The 15839-nt window shown below is 45.4% G+C and overlaps 1 protein-coding gene across 6 annotated transcripts in view; it reads right to left on the bottom strand.

Moving 5' to 3' along the window:
• RNLS (renalase, FAD dependent amine oxidase) overlaps positions 1-10668 on the bottom strand; it is an 89466-nt gene extending 78798 nt beyond the window's left edge. For 5 of the 6 annotated variants that reach the window (XM_068687864.1, XM_068687862.1, XM_068687865.1 and 2 more), the window contains exons 1-4: positions 10528-10668; positions 10322-10415; positions 9902-10044; positions 8567-8725 (exon numbers count right to left, since the gene is read on the bottom strand). In XM_068687864.1, the coding sequence (XP_068543965.1) occupies positions 8567-8725; positions 9902-10044; positions 10322-10415; positions 10528-10639 (508 nt within the window). In that variant the 5' untranslated portion in view covers positions 10640-10668. The remainder of the gene's footprint in view (positions 1-8566; positions 8726-9901; positions 10045-10321; positions 10416-10527) is intronic. The other variant, XM_068687861.1, reaches the window with a different exon arrangement.
• Between the last annotated feature and the right edge of the window lie 5171 nt (positions 10669-15839).

Raw genomic sequence — 15839 nt, 5'->3', positions numbered from 1 at the left:
CTGTATCCTTGTAAAAAAATCCATTGTATTGGATTTTTTTCCTCTCCAGATTTGAAATCTGTTAAATCAAAATTACAGCTTTTTACCAGACAAAATTGTGGCAGTGTTGACTGACAATAAAATGCGAAGTAGTCCTTTATCTAATACTATGCTATTTCATTCTCCTTTGCAAACCTCTCATGCTCACAAACATCTAGCTCAATCCTCAGACTTCTCAGATGAAGAGGGTCACTGGAATCAGTGTGGCAGTATGTTTAACTTTTGATAGGCTTTTAATGTGTTCTATTAACAACTGTGGGAAGAAGTCTATTATAATCACTCCCTATTAAAAAAAATAGCATGCACGGCATACTGTGATTTTTCCTGATATTGTGATTTCAGCTTCAGTAGTCTTTTTTTTTTTTTTTCTTTTTTTAAGGTATTCTCTAAGCAGGAAGGCTATACCTGAGCTGCAGAAGGCAGAGAGCGTATAACAGCTTAGCCTGCTTTAAAGCCAATGTTGTGGTTCCTAACTCCTCAACGCAACAAAAACAATATCATGTGTATATATATAGATATACTTCCTGGATTGGCAGGTCAGATCTACCTACAGGAGGGAACAAATTGCTGCAGCAGAAGGTAAGCACCAGAGCTGGCACTAGCGGAGGGAGGCAGGGACAGGACCTTCACTGAATGATAGGAAAAAATCACAGCCAGAAACCAAACACACTGTAAGAGGAATGTTACAGCTAAGGAGAGCTGTCTATCCTGGCACATCATTCCAACATCTCTCCCATAGGCAAGAGCACAGGGTTTCATGTCAGAGTAAGACATCATGCGTTTCTGCCAGAGCACTAAGAATCCGAATAGCCACTGTCACGTCTCCATCAGTGACAGCAATTTTATCCTGTTTTACCAACACTGATCCTTCCAAGATGACAACCTCAGTCAGAACTGGGATGCACCCATTTCAAATGAACGATGTGTTTTTAAAAGATCGCATTAATATCAACAACTACTCTCATGCAAAATTAGTAACTTAGTAGTATTTCCAGAAAGCACAAATATTTGCACTGTGTGACCTCAGTTTCTAGGGCCCAATAAGTAACTAACAATTCGGTGTATGTGTTTACATTAGACATTTTAGATATGTTAGGTAACAAGTGTAAACTCAAGGTCTGGATAAGCCCTGCTAAGATTGCTTGAAACTGGAATTACAAAATGGAGAATTTACCATCATCCTATCCAAAAATAAACTCATACAGAGAAAGCGCTCAGCAAGAACTTGGGACTGATGCAAAACTCTAACTTTTCATTCCTAATTCACATTTTAAAGCTTCCCTGTGTAAAGGTAGTCCTATTTTATTCATGTCTTCTCATCAGCTTGTATTATTTAAAACATGTGGGACATTTACACTGATGAAAAAATAGGTCAGGCTTAAAACAAAACACGCATAACTGTAATTATAAATTCCAAGTAAAGCAACTTAACACAAACATTCTGAACACACAAATATTCAGAACACACAAATAAAAGCTACTTGAGATCTTTAATTGCAAACTTCTTACTAAAAACAGAGCTGAAAGATAAGTTCGTTGAGCTCATTTGAAAATGAGCAAAATTGCAACTATTGATTCTTCTAACAACAGCAACCAATAAAACAGACCAGCATGTCTGAAATACTATTAGATAAGTATTTGTAAAATCTAGACCTTTTACTTTCAAAGTTTCTGCTTTTAACCACGTTTATTCTTCTTTTGACGCTGAATTTAAATTACAAAACTCAAACACATTTATTCATCTTTAATTTCCACATAACCACAATAATTACTACCAAAATATGCAAAGTCCAAATACGTGTAAGCCCAGTAGATACAGTCATGCAAACAGAATGTCCCAAGTATTATTTGATTGCTGCCACCTACTGTTGTTCCAAACATGTTGCAAGGAGCTAACCATTTTCCCCTTCTGCCTCGACCTGAACTATTTAGAAAGCTCAGAAAGCCAACAACTCTTGTCATACCACGTTATATAAAGAAGAGAAAGCAGAGGAAAATGAACACACTGCAAAAAGATTTTTTTTTCTTTTGATTATTTTTGTTTGGCAATTCTACTGCAATTTCTAATAAAGACAAAACACACACAATTTCTGAATTGAAACCAACCAAAGCAAACCAGTGAATGGTAATTTCATCAGGTACCAGTATACCAAAGAGTCCTAACAATGCCCATTTCACAGCCTACCAATTCAAGATACATCAAAGCTTATGACTTACAGTAGGACTAGTATTACTTCTCTCTGCTATTTCTAAACATGCACCTGATATATCCATCTAGGCATGATGGTTGCAGAAGAAATTAATAAAGATTGAAAATGAAGATGAACAAAGGTGAATAAATGTAAAAGGATTGACCATAGCAAGTCACTGTCTTCACTTAAAAATTGATAAATGCTGGCCACCTAGTCCAACCTCTGACCTTACACTAACAAGTCCTCCACTAAACCATATCACTAAGCTCAACATCTAAACGCCTTTTCAAGACCTCCAGAGATGATGACTCAACCACTTCCCTGGGCAGCCCATTCCAATGCCTAACAACTCTTTTGGAAAAGAAGTTCTTCCTAATATCCAACCTAAACCTCCCCTAGCGCAACTTTAGCCTATCCCCCCTCATCCTGTTGCCAGGCACGTGGGAGAATAGACCAACCCCCACCTCACTACAGCCTCCTTTAAGGTATCTGTAAAGAGCAATAAGGTCACCCCTGAGCCTCCTTTTCTCCAGGCTGAACAAGCCCAGCTCCCTCAGCCGCTCCTCGTAAGATTTGTTCTCCAGGCCCCTCACCAGCTTCGTCACTCTTTTCTTGACTTGCTCAAGCACCCTGCTGTCCTTGTAGTAAGGGGCCCAAAACTGAACACAGTACTCAAGGTGCAGCCCCACCAGAGCCGAGTACAGGGGGACGATCACCTCCTTAGCCCTGCTGGCCACACTGCTTCTGATACAAGCCAGGATGCCGTTGGCCTTCTTGGCCACCTGAGCACACTGCTGGCTCATATTCAGCCGACTATCCACCAATACTCCCAGGTCCTTCTCTGCCTGGCAGCTCTCCAACCACTCATCTCCCAGCCTGTAGCTCTGCTTGGGGTTATTGCACCCCAGGTGGAGGACCCAGCACTTGGCCTTGTTCAGCTTCATATAGTTGGCCTCAGCCCATCGGTGCAGCCTATCCAGATCCTCCTGCAGAGCCTCAAGCAGACCCACACACTTGCCTAACTTGGTGTCATCTGCAAACTTACTGAGGGTGCGCTCGATCCCCTCATCCATATCATTGATGAAGATATTAAGAGGATTGGCCCCAGTACTGAGCCCTGGGGAACGCCACTAGTGACCAGCCTCCAGCTGGATTTGACTCCATTCACCACGACTCTTTGGGCCCGGCTATCCAGCCAGTTTCTAACCCAACGAAGTGTACACCAGTCCAAGCCATGAGCAGCCAGTTTCTTGAGGAGAATGCTGTGGGAGACGGTGTCAGAAGCCTTGCTGAAGTCAAGGTAGACCACATCCACAGCCTTTCCCTCATCCACCCAGCGCGTCACTTTGTCATAGAAGGAGATCAGGTTCGTCAAGCAGGACCTGCCTTTCATAAACCCATGCTGACTGGGCCTGATCACCTGGTTGCCCCGCAAATGCCACGTGATGACACTCAAGATAATCTGCTCCATGAGGTTCCCTGGTACTGAGGTCAAACTGACAGGTCTATAGTTCCCCGGGTCTACCTTCTGGCCCTTCTTGTGGATGGACACCACATTGACAATGTTCAGTCTCAAAGAGGTTAAAAAACAGGGAAAAGACCCAAACTAATATACCAGCCTAACAAAAGATTCTGTCTGCAGAGCTTTAAGTATTAAAATGGAAACTTTGCCACTGAACATAAAATTGGGGATGGGAAGTATGCCTCTCCTGCCATTTCAAAATCTTAGTTCTCTGAATATCACATGAAAGTGATTTTTAGAAGGGGAAAGAATGGGATGGGGAAGAATGCCTCCCTGAAGAAGGTGTGGTTTTCCCTATTGCTCGCCTTCATTTCTGAAGCCAGAACGCAAATGCAAGAACTAGTAAGTCATCTCACTACAGGTAAAATTTTGCTGTTTCAAATTTAGAAACCTGCTCCCATTTGTATTATGCAACAGAATATTAAAGATGTCTAAAATAATAACCAAGGCAATAAACATTTGCCAGTCTAAGCCCAGATCAGTCACTAGACCTAAAGGCACCTACGTTAAGATTAAGCTGATTGCCAGGTCACAGCTGTTCAGCACAGTCATGCACAGCAACTCTGCCAGGGAGAGGAACCCACAATGTGCACCTGTAGGATGCTTTTGTTGAAGCACTTACCGACAAATACAGGGGCCTAATTTTCAGGACACATCTTTGAAAGCATTGCCATAGGTGCCCAAACTATTCTGTTGCTAAAGAAACATACTACATATTTAAGGCAAGCATTTATGGGACCACTGTTTAAAAATACAATATAGAAACACTTAAGTGTTCTCAAGCTGGGGAGAGTACTAGTATGAGAGTTAAGCTCCAGACTTCCGCAACAAAAGGGTGAATTTCTGTTGAGGCGACTTTCCACTTCTGATTAGCCATTTGAACACTCCAACTTGGGTTCTTAAACAAGGGTGTATCAAAGGTTAATTCCAGTGCTTGCTACTGGATCAAAGCCTCACCTATTCCACACAGCTGTTCCCATGCACCATCACTTATTTTACAGCCTTTATCTTTACATTAATGCTAACAACTCATCAATCAAAATACGGGTCCAAGGGGAGCACTTGAGTCTCCAGCATGTAGCAAAACTGATGTGAAAAGACTTCCCTAATGGCAACCTCACCGAGGAAGTGGTGGAGGAGAACAGTCAAGGATATTGAAGATCTTTAAAGTAGCTGCCACTAATTAAGAAATTGTCAAAACAGGGATAGCAACACCAAGGCAAAGCAGAGTATGTAGTGAAGGCTGGTTGTAACACGGCCTACAATCACTGCTAGGGAAATGGCCAAAGCGCTCTCTGTTGACGCTGCTCATCACAACCAGAACAGTGGCAGAGTTAACATCACCACAAGTTTGCCAGTCTATGTCTTTAATTTAGCCTCTGTGTCTGTCTTCTATATTATAAAGACCTCAGGATCAACAGTTAAGGTAGAGTTACTCCTAAATCCCCCCTTCACTTTAATCCCATTGCCTGCAGTCTCAGGCCAGTTGCACTTCCATCTGAGCAGACCTCACAGGCTGCTGCTAGAAGCAGAAAGTCAGCCCCTTCCTCCGGTTGGATGTATCTGAGGCACCTCCTGCTTCAGCTGTGGCAGAGCACAGTGAGAAGTGAAGTGATTCCTCCCACCCTGAGTGACAGCAAGGGGGAAGTCTGCAATGAGAAGCAGAAACCTCCCCTTCCAGGAGGAGTTGCAATTGCCAGTTCATACATTGCAAATGTACAAATATGTTTCTCGTTAGAAGCGCAATATTTTTTCTTTGCACTTGGAAAGTCAGAGCACACAAGAGACTGTCCTCCTCTCCTTAGAAGGAGGCAGGTCCAGAAGATGTGCAGGCTAACAACACTAGCAAGCAGGCAGACACTCATCAAGTCAGATCAGGTCATAAAGCCGAGTGAAAAAAAATGCATTTTACACTGTCACAGTCAGCTCAGGGTCAGAACAGGGAGCAGATCTGACTTGCAGTGTGACACCCACTCACTAATGCTGACAGGCAGCAAAAGCAGGACAACATCAGCACAGAGAGGAAAGGACTATTCCTTTCAGCAGCTGTCCAGTTACACCTGTCTGAACTCACCACAAAACTGCATGTTAACTCTCAAGTGAGACAGACCCAGGAAACCCTAATTCTCTGTCAGCAAAACTCAGCTCTTTGACATCCAGTCGATATAAGACTGAGATCTGGAGATACAGTAATGCACCCTGACTCCTTGGAAGTCAAGAAGGATCCAATACCTAGACCTTGTTCAGGCACTGGAACATCTCCCTTATATTCTCCTGATTATTTTCCCCTTGCTTCTTAGCCTATAGAAATAGTAGCACAGAAGCCAAGAGATCTAATGCTGGGGAACTCCAGAGTATGGGGAGTCGGTCCTGTTGCTTGAGATGAAAAATTAACGGTTGGGAATCTCTATTTGGCAAAGAAACTAGTCCCACACAGAGTAAAGACAGAGAGAGAAAAAGAACTGGGGAGAAAGGAAGGAGAAGACAAGACTTGCTGGGTTCCCGTGGGTAGAAGTTAATCCTGCAGTTATACAGAAGACAAAGATGCTTTTCACAACATCTGACAGTTCCAGCACCAGAGCAGGTGAAATGAACCATTCACCTTAACTACATCTTCTGAAGGGGACTTGCCTTCTTGTTGGACATGGAAGGATTCAATTTTCAAAACAAATTGCCCTAACAATGTTTTCAAAAGGGGGCAGAAATGCACGGTTGGTACATACTTGAAGGTTTTCTGCTTTCAGTGGTTTCTGGTAAATTTTATCTTTTTTTTCCTTTCTTTATATTACCATTATTTCAAAATGTTTCAAAGCATTCTCAACCAATGTAAGAGCCTCAGAGTGCCCATAAAGTCATATGATGTACATATGCCACAGATACTTAATCTTCACTCAGTCCCCATCCACTGAAACCGCATGGTAATTAAATGTGTATTAAATCCAGTTTATTCCAGAATACTCATCTTTTACGTGGCCATGTAAATTGGAAATTATTTTCAAGATGCCAAGGAATCTACGCCTAACTCCACTAAATCAGTCTATCTATTCCCACATTTTCACTTGCTGCTTTAACAAAGTGAAGAATGCAATCAATACCCAAGAACGTTCCTCTAGACACTGCTCTCAGAGTGACATTGAGCAAGTAGGGTACCAAGTACATGATTTTCATGAAACAATACATTTTTACCTTATATTATCAGACAGTACTACCACTTACTCTTTTCTCTTCCCAGGACATTCACTATCAATCCCTGTTGGAAGGGACGCTGGACAGAGCCACCACAGTGCAGTATTTGCCCTTTTAGTCGCACCACCAAGCAAACTGCTATCTTCTTAGGCCTGTCCCAATACATTTGTAGAGTCTGGACTGCTGAGGTGCTTGAAGCCCTGACACATGTGAGCTGACCAAATTGAACTGGAGTAGCTTGAGAGTTAGCCATGATGGCAAACACCTTCGAAGCACACGTGTATTTAAACGCATTAAAATCCAAGATACAGCACAACACAAGGAGCCAAGATCAGTTCTTCATCTTTAGAGTGCTGGTAGAGCTGCTACAAACCAGAGAGTAGAAAACCCATGCATTTTAAAGCGTCTACTTTGGGATCTGGCAGCAAAGAGGCAACAAGCCCTGTCAGACCAGAACTGACTCAGAACAGTCATGTGGCAGCACTGCTGCCAACACACTCCATTCAATGAGAGTTTATGAGCCAGATGCAGCATGTTCTTGGTACAACACTGCAGCTGAGGTGATAAATCCACACCCCAGTGCACTTCACATGGCTTTCCAAAGCCAGCACAGGCCTGGCTAGGCTTCCTGGCCTCTGCTCAGCATCAACCGTAAGAGCTGCATTGAGAAACGAGGACTTCCTCTCCTGGAAATCCTCATGAGGCCCTTCTGCAAGGGCTCCTTAATGTGGATCAGGTCCATGGTAACTGCATCAAATCTGCTCCCTTGCAAGGCGGCACCTCATGCTGCAGGGAGCATGCTGTGGACAGGCACTGAGCAGGGCTCACCAGCTGAATTTCAGAGAAAAGCTGGTGCTGCAAGCCACAGGCCGAGATAACACACCTAAGCGAGGAAAGCTGTTCAGACTGGAGCTTACATTCCTCTCTCAGCACAGAGCTGCTCCTCCTAAGCCTCCATGGCACTGTTAAACACATTTACCCCAATTAAGCAAAGTTTAACTGAGACTTAATCATGTTTGGGAAATACAACCCCCAAGGGGACAGCCAGAAACAGCAAACAAGCCAGAGGGTCTGAGATGCTTTCATCTTCTAGACTACAGATCAAAGAGCCCTGCTCCCTGCTTTTTTGTCCCCTGAAGGCCATATGATTCCATATGATTTTAGTCCCACTGAATGCCCCAAGGATTTTCCCTGCAGCACATACGTTATTCAAGTCTTACTCCCTGGGTCATCCCAAGTGCAAACATACCAAGGGCAGCAATGAAAAAAAAAAACACAAAAAAATCAGACTTCCACAAAGAGGTAGCAACAAGGAAACAACCAGGTCCAGACTAGCTGAGGATCTTGTCCATTTTGATAACTATTTTCAAGTTACAGAAAGCCTATCCTGTTTTGGAAGCCCCCCCCCAAATTAAATCGCAGATTTTCCATCTAGTATTACTGCTCATGCACAACACATATAGCCCCGCAACTACCCATCTCCTATCAGTTTGAGATTCATCATACTCTAGCAGAAATTAACAGGCAGCTCAGACTGTTGAGGGCTTTTTTTTTTTTTTTTTTTTACTATACATGAATCAATCACCATTTCAGGCTCAATACCTGCAGTTCTGAGGTACAAACTTACTGTTTACAATGTCACCTTGTAGCTGAAGAATTTGTGGAACAGGAATTGTGAGAATAACTACATCAAAGAGTTCTGGTGGTCCTGTTTTCCTGGAGACTTCCCATTTCCCATCTCGAAGAGAGATGTGAGTTACGTGGTATTCATAGAAGACATCTGCACCTGGTTCAAAAAAGAAGAGTTAAATACTTGTAACTGGATTCCATGGAGAAATACACAGTAGTTTCCCTTAGTAAGTGGATAGCTTTTAAACAGCAAAGCACACAGATGATCTTCGGGCAAAGTTTCACAAATTAGGTTGCTGAATTTAACAGCCACCATAGGACATTTAAAGAAGAGATCCTTACTGGTTGAAAAATTCTTTTAACTCTCTTGTACTAGGGCTGGCATTCATCTGACTCCTTACTGACATGATTCAGCTCAATAAACAGGTGGAAAACTATCAGCTGCTCTCGGACAGGTTCACTTCTTGTGGCTTTAGTGAGCTGAACCACCTCAGCGTGAAATTGGAGGAGCACAGGATGTGGCACAGGGTAAGGGTCCAAAGCATACATCCAGGAGCTGAAAGACAGAACTGTCCCCCTTTGCATATCTCACATATAGGAAGACAGTAGCACAATCATGTGAAAGATTAGGGACTCAAAAAAACAGCTAGTTAAAAGAAAGAAGTCCCATAAGACGTGCAAAGCTTGACTGTTCATAAAACTAACATTCTTCAAACCAGAGTTAGATCAGTTCACTAAGCAGTATAACATGGTTCTGCCACATTCCACCTACTGTAGTAGTTACAGTTAAAACTAGCAGGTATTCTTCTCTTCAAGTCTTTTCTGAAGAGATTTCAACACGGAAGGTTTACATACTAAGTTCTCATTTCTTCAAAACACAGGATGTAACTCACCACTGTGCTCCCAGCTGCTCGTGGAAAAAAAACAGCACTCACTTTATTCAAGTTGTATGCAGCTTAAATATCTTCTCAATTATCTGTGCAAACACAGTGTCATCTTACTCCCACTACATTATTTCTGTCCTAACTGCGTAGGACTTGCTAACCAAACAGGATAACCATAATCTTGGCTACTGGTCCAACAGTCCTTACATCTGTAGACATTTTTCATACGCCTGCAGTGCAGCTGAAGTCAGTGAAGCACCTGCAGGACTTGGAAATTTCCAAAGCTCTCAGATACATTTAACTACTTCAGTAACTTCAAGACATATATAAACAAATAAGGAACTTGAGCAATTTTTCAAATTTAAATCTCCAACTAGAACATTCAAGAACGCCATCAAAAACATCGGAATTAAAAACCTTAATTGCAAACAAAGGCATCTAAAAATTACCTGACTGCTTTAAATAATACTTGACAACTGAGGAGATGCCCTGAGGTGCCATGTAATTGCAAGAGTCTTCCTTCTCTACCATTCCTTCAATGGGTGCAGTCAGCGGTTTCAAGATGCCGTGAGACAGAAGCTCATCGAAGAAGCTTAAAAAGAGCAAGTGACAGAGATGAAAACACTGCGTGAAAACCAACGCCAGCTGTCAATACTTTCTCCAATTAAAGATGAGAAGCCCGACTGCCGAATCAATAAAAAACTGTTCCGTAGTCTCCCTGCTTTTCAGTCAGACTATGCACGACCGGACACGACGCAGCAAAGCCCCCGACCGGCCACAGGGCGGAGAGGGGGGGCGGGGGGCGAAGGCAAAGGCCGGGGGAGCCGCCGCGGGGGGGCACAGGGCAATCGGGGTGCGGAGCCGCTCACCTGCCGCGCCCCGCCCGCGGGCTGATGTACTGCGCTCCCAGGTCGGCGCTGCAGGCGGCGTCCCGCTCGCTGCGGCTCGTGCTCATGCGGCCCCCTGCAAGCAACGCTCAGATCAGATCACATCAGATCAGATCAGATCAGCTCCGCCCCGCCCCGCCCCGCCCCGCCCCGCCCGGCCGCCCCCAGCCCCGTCCCGCCGGGCCCACCTGCGCCGCGCGCCTTGTCCCACACGGCGACGCGACCCCGCACCGCCCCCCGCAGCAGCGCCGCGCAGGCGCCGCCCGTCAGCCCCGCGCCCAGCACCAGCACCCGCGCCATCGCCCGCCCCGCTCCGCCCCGCTCCGCCCCGCTCCATCGCCCGCCCCGCTCCGCCCCGCTCCGCCCCGCTCCGCCCCGCTCCGCCCCGCTCCGCCCCGCTCCGCCCCGCTCCGCCCCGCTCCGCCCCGCTCCGCCCCGCTCCGCCCCGCCGGGAGGCACCGCCCCCTGCCGGCTGCGGCCCCGCCCCTGGGCCCATAACCCCGCGCCTGGGCTGTCAAGGCTGCCTTGGGTTTTGTTTGCTTGTTTTCGAGCCCTTAGGTTTAGCGTAGCTGATCAAGCGTGGTGTTTGAGCCAGGGGAGGCAGTACGCTGCAATCAGGAGCATGGGTGGGATGTGTGCTAGAACTCATCCACCGAGCTTGACCTGTCATGGGAAACTGTCCCACAGCATTCAGCCTGGGAAGTGCACCGCGGCACTGTATCATGAAGGATACGGTGCATGCTAAGCCATCCCTGCACCGGTTATCCAGGAGTGCTTGGGGCTTGATCCACCCTGATGAAGATCAGCTTCTAAAGTAATCAAAACCTGCCCACCTGAAGGTGCTGCCCAGCCAGAACGACTTGAGGGTGTGACAGCTTCCAGAAAGTGCTGATGGGCCATCGCCAGCACCTAGAATTTTCCTGTAACCATACCTGGCACTAGCTTGATTTTGGCAAGAAGCTATGGCTTAGTGTTAGGAAAGAGGGATCCCAATGTATTGAGAGTGGAGTAGATAATGCTGAGGGGCGGTGGCAGGTTGGCACCTGGAGAAGGATGAAGTTTTCTTGATGATGGTCATAGCACACTAGTGGATACCAGTAGGCGACAACCAGCATGTTCTGAATTTATTAGCTTGCTGCTGCGGCTTCTTGGAGCCCACAGTCAGAAGCTGAAGGAACTTCACCTCACCTGTTGTCTTTGTAGAACTGCCCCTTCCACCTTTAACACACTGCCAACAGTTTGCCTTGTGGCCACCATTCAGGAAAACACATTCCTGTCCTGCCAGCCTGGAGAGTGTGTGACTGTGAAATGGTTGGATTACTGTCCTTACTGAGCTGCATAGGTGAGGGTAGAAGTGCCAGAGAACTGCAGATAGGATCATGGGAGCATGGGAGACACTATAACCTGATGCTTCAGCACACATCTTGCAACAGATTGATGTAAAACCAGATAGCTCAGGAAGCACTTCACAGCTGTGCCTTTCTTTTTGGTACTTAGGACATAGCTGTGGCAAAGCTGTAGAAGCTGTAGTCCTCTGTGGTCCTTGGGCCCAGGGTGCTCCCGAGCTTTGCATTCAGCCTTGCTCAGAGGCATGAGGTCCTGATTGGAAATTGATTGTAGCTGCTTTCCTCTAAAATAATCTGATGGATCATGCAATTATATCTCTGCCAGTGGGCTGAGCAGTGGTTTGTTGCTTGTTTATTTAGGAAAACGAGATTTCTCAAACTTCATAAATGTTTTGTGTAAGACCAAATGACCAAATACATTAAGTTTGCTTAGGAATGGTTTATTTTACTGAAGGTTTATCTGGATTCTCACTGGCAGCTTAATTTGTGAGAAAGTTAAGTAGAGTTTCTTGATAAAGAAAGTCTACATCGGTAGAGTTTCTTGGTGCATTTTCTTGGTAAACTGTGTCCTGGTGGAGGCAAATAAGAAGGTATTGACAAGAGAAGAGTATTAAGATAACCAAAACAGAAATATTAAGGATCAAGACAGAACCTTTGACACTGATTTTATGGAAAAAGATTATTAAACTTGAGTGCAATAGGTGGTGAAAGCACCTAAACAAGAATAGTATAGAACACTCTGTGCTCACTTGGTGACCATTATCTGTTAGCAGATAGAGTAAATGTGTTGCAAGAAAAAGCTCCATGAAGTGGGTGAGGACTCTTGGATGTGTGACATCTTTCTGTTTCAGGACCAAACACCTAACTTAAGTATGTGTGGGTGACAGAAAGCCCTGGATGAGGGGCATGATAACACACTCACTAGGAGCTGTGGCATAATAGCCTTTCTGAAAAGGACCTGGGAGAGGTGGTGGGTATCAAACTGTGTATGAGCCAACAGTGTGCTGCAAAGACAGAGGGCTTCAGACTAGGCTGCAGGAGTGGAAACATGGCCACCTGATCTCAGTCAGTTATCTCTGGCACAAGGGAGGTCACACCTGGCTGCCAGGTCCAGTTCTGCTCTCCCCAGTGCAAAACGGTTGTGAGACACTGGTGAGGCCCAATACAGGCTGGTAAAGTTGCAGCGTCTCTACGAGAGGTGGACAGAGCTGAGTTTATTGGGTCTGGCCACAGGCGGGCTGAGAGGGGTCTGCAAGCAGCCTGTGACATCTCAGAGCGCAAAAGGTGTTAGAGACAAAAGCCTCTCTGGTGCAGCACATAATGTGGTAAGGGACAACAATGTTGTGCCTTTGGATGTTGACAGTAGACCTGTAGAAATGCTTCTTGAGAGTGAGGAGCAGCCCCAGGACAGTCACCACAGAGCTGGGGGATCTCCACCCTGCGGAGTTTCCAAAACTTAACTGCTCAAAGTCAGGGCCACTCTGATCCAGTACTGGGGATAGTCTTGCTTCTAGTGGGACACTGGATAAAGATCTCTGGAGATCCATTCCCACCAACATTTCTTTGATGCCATGATTATGTGATCATTCTCAAGGGCCTCTCCTTGATGTTTAGCAAGAGCTGTATATGAGATTTGAGAGGCCTAAGTGTCTTGCAAGACTTGTGATAATGTTCTCACTTTTCAGGTGTTGTGGGACACTTGGCTATGAATGAAACCTTAGCCTTACATCCTGCAGGGAGGACAGTGCCTCTAGATGAGCCCAACCAGAATTGCCCTACCATTGCCCCAGAGTACAGACTTCCACGATCAGTTTCCTCAGAAGGTGTCTTACTCATGGAAGTGTGGCTTCTGTACTGTAAAAGTAAGATGCAAGAAGCGACCTCCAAGTCTCTAAATGATAAGCGTTTTTAATTTTTTTTTACTATGGCTATGTTTAAAGAGCAGACCCATTGCCACACCTTGTAACGTGCCTTGGTCCGCTCCAGTTTGACAGTCAGGACCCATCTTTCCCCATTGATCCTGCACTGTGATTTCAAAGCAAATCAATCCATGAATGTAGGGCAGAAGACAGCCACAGCCCTGACAGGGATGATGGGGAAGGATACATGTGAAGAGATGCATCTGCCTACTGTGTGTACGTACGATAGAGCTTAGATGCTCTTTGTGCTTTCCCATATGTGTGTGAAGAACAAGGATGTTGCAGTGGGTCAGCCCTGGCCAACAGCTAAGCACCACACAGCTCAGCCACTCCACTCCCTCTGCCCCCAGAGTGGGAAAGGTGGAGAAAACAGGAAAGGCAAAATGACAGAAAGAGAATAAAAAGAAGTGATGCAAAGACAATCATGCACCACTTCCTGTGAGCAGAACAATGCTCAGTCTCTGAGCAATGGCTGCCTTGGGGAACAGCCGCCCCTCCCCATTTTTTATTGCTGAGCATGACATTATATGGCATGGAGTATCATTTTCACCAGCAGCTGCCCTAGCTTTGTCCCATCTCTGCTCTACAAAGAAAGTTAATGCTGCCCCAGCCAATGCATCTACAGATCTTTTTAAATGGTTGCCTGGGATTTAATCTTAAATTCACATTTACCAGCTCTGTCCATACTGTTGTAAAACAGAGGATTGTAGAGCTCTGTCTGGCATATCATTGTTTCTTAAATACGGTATCTGCTATCAGAAAGCCATTTCAGATGCCGATTGTCCCTTGCAAGAACTTAATAATTTCTCTTGTAATAAATATGTAAAATGGTCATTGAAATGTGAAGCTGGGAACTTTCTTCAGGCTTATCAATTAAATCACTTTATTGATGGAAATCACCTTTAAATTTACATAATTATTTGCTGCCTAAACAATATTTAATAGGCCAGCATAAACAAATTCTGGGCAACCATACTTTCTAAATTATGGTATTGCCTAATCATTAATGTTTAACATCTCAATGTGTTTACATTTACTCTTCTCTGTTCTTGCTACCCCCACCCTTGAGATGGTTCAAATAGGGTTGTCTTAAGAGAGGTGACAAGTACTGTGCAGCACACCAGCGTGGAGTGGGGATTGGTCCCCAGCTGCTGCTATGTGCCACATCTCCATCCTCTGCCGACTCAGTATGCCCAGCATTGCTTTTGTGTACTGCCTGTCCATCAGAGGGACTGACATCTCACTGTCTCCTTTCACAGGAGCTGTGCGACCCTTTGGCCAGGCTGGTAGCCTTCACTTTTCTAGAGGTGGGTCTGGAAAAAATACTTGTGCAGCTGGGCTTCTATCTAAGCATGCATGTGTATGTGAACAGTGCATATGACTCTGGCTGAAGGAAAATGGCTGCAACCCAACTGTCTGTGTTTGGCCAAGGAGAGGGGAGTGAAGCCTGGTCTTCGCAGTCAAATCAGAGATTGGTCTACCACAGCTTTCTCTGCCTGGTTCAGGTGAAACAAGAGACTACCCAGGGGAAGCACACAGGCCTGGCCATTTTCTGTAGTCCGTCACCTTGATGTCGCCTAGCACCTAAAGCTGTTGGAGGGAACAACTCTGTCCAGCCCTTTCAGTGTCTGTTTACAGACCTATTGTCCATAAATCCTTTTTGACCCAGAAGTTCCCACTTGCTTTCACCACTTCTTGTAGAAGGTTAAATTTCTAGTTCACAAAGTATTTTTAAAATGTTTTCAACCAGTCTACTACCAGTATTTTTGAGTGACTCCTAGATCCTCTGGAAGATATCACAGAATCACAGAATTTCTAGGTTGGAAGAGACCTCAAGATCATCGAGTCCAACCTCTGACCTAACACTAACAGTCCCCACTAAACCATATCCCTAAGCTCTACATCCAAACATCTTTTAAAGACTTCCAGGGAAGGTGACTCCACCACCTCCCTGGGCAGCCTGTTCCAGTGTCTAACAACCCTTTCGGTAAAGAAGTTCTTCCTAACATCTAACCTAAAACTCCCCTGGCGCAACTTTAGCCTATTCCCCCTCGTCCTGTCACCAGGCACGTGGGAGAACAGGCCAACCCCCACCTCACTACAGCCTCCTTTAAGGTATCTGTAAAGAGCAATAAGGTCGCCCCTGAGCCTCCTTTTCTCCAGGCTGAACAAGCCCAGCTCCCTCAGCCGCTCCTCGTAGGACTTGTTCTCCAGACCCCTCACCAGCTTCGTCGC

This window comes from Anas acuta, chromosome 7 (assembly GCF_963932015.1).
Source record: "Anas acuta chromosome 7, bAnaAcu1.1, whole genome shotgun sequence".
Taxonomy (NCBI): Eukaryota; Metazoa; Chordata; class Aves; order Anseriformes; family Anatidae; genus Anas; species Anas acuta.
Note: the sequence above shows the minus strand (reverse complement) of the source record. Positions and strands in the feature narration are given on the sequence as shown.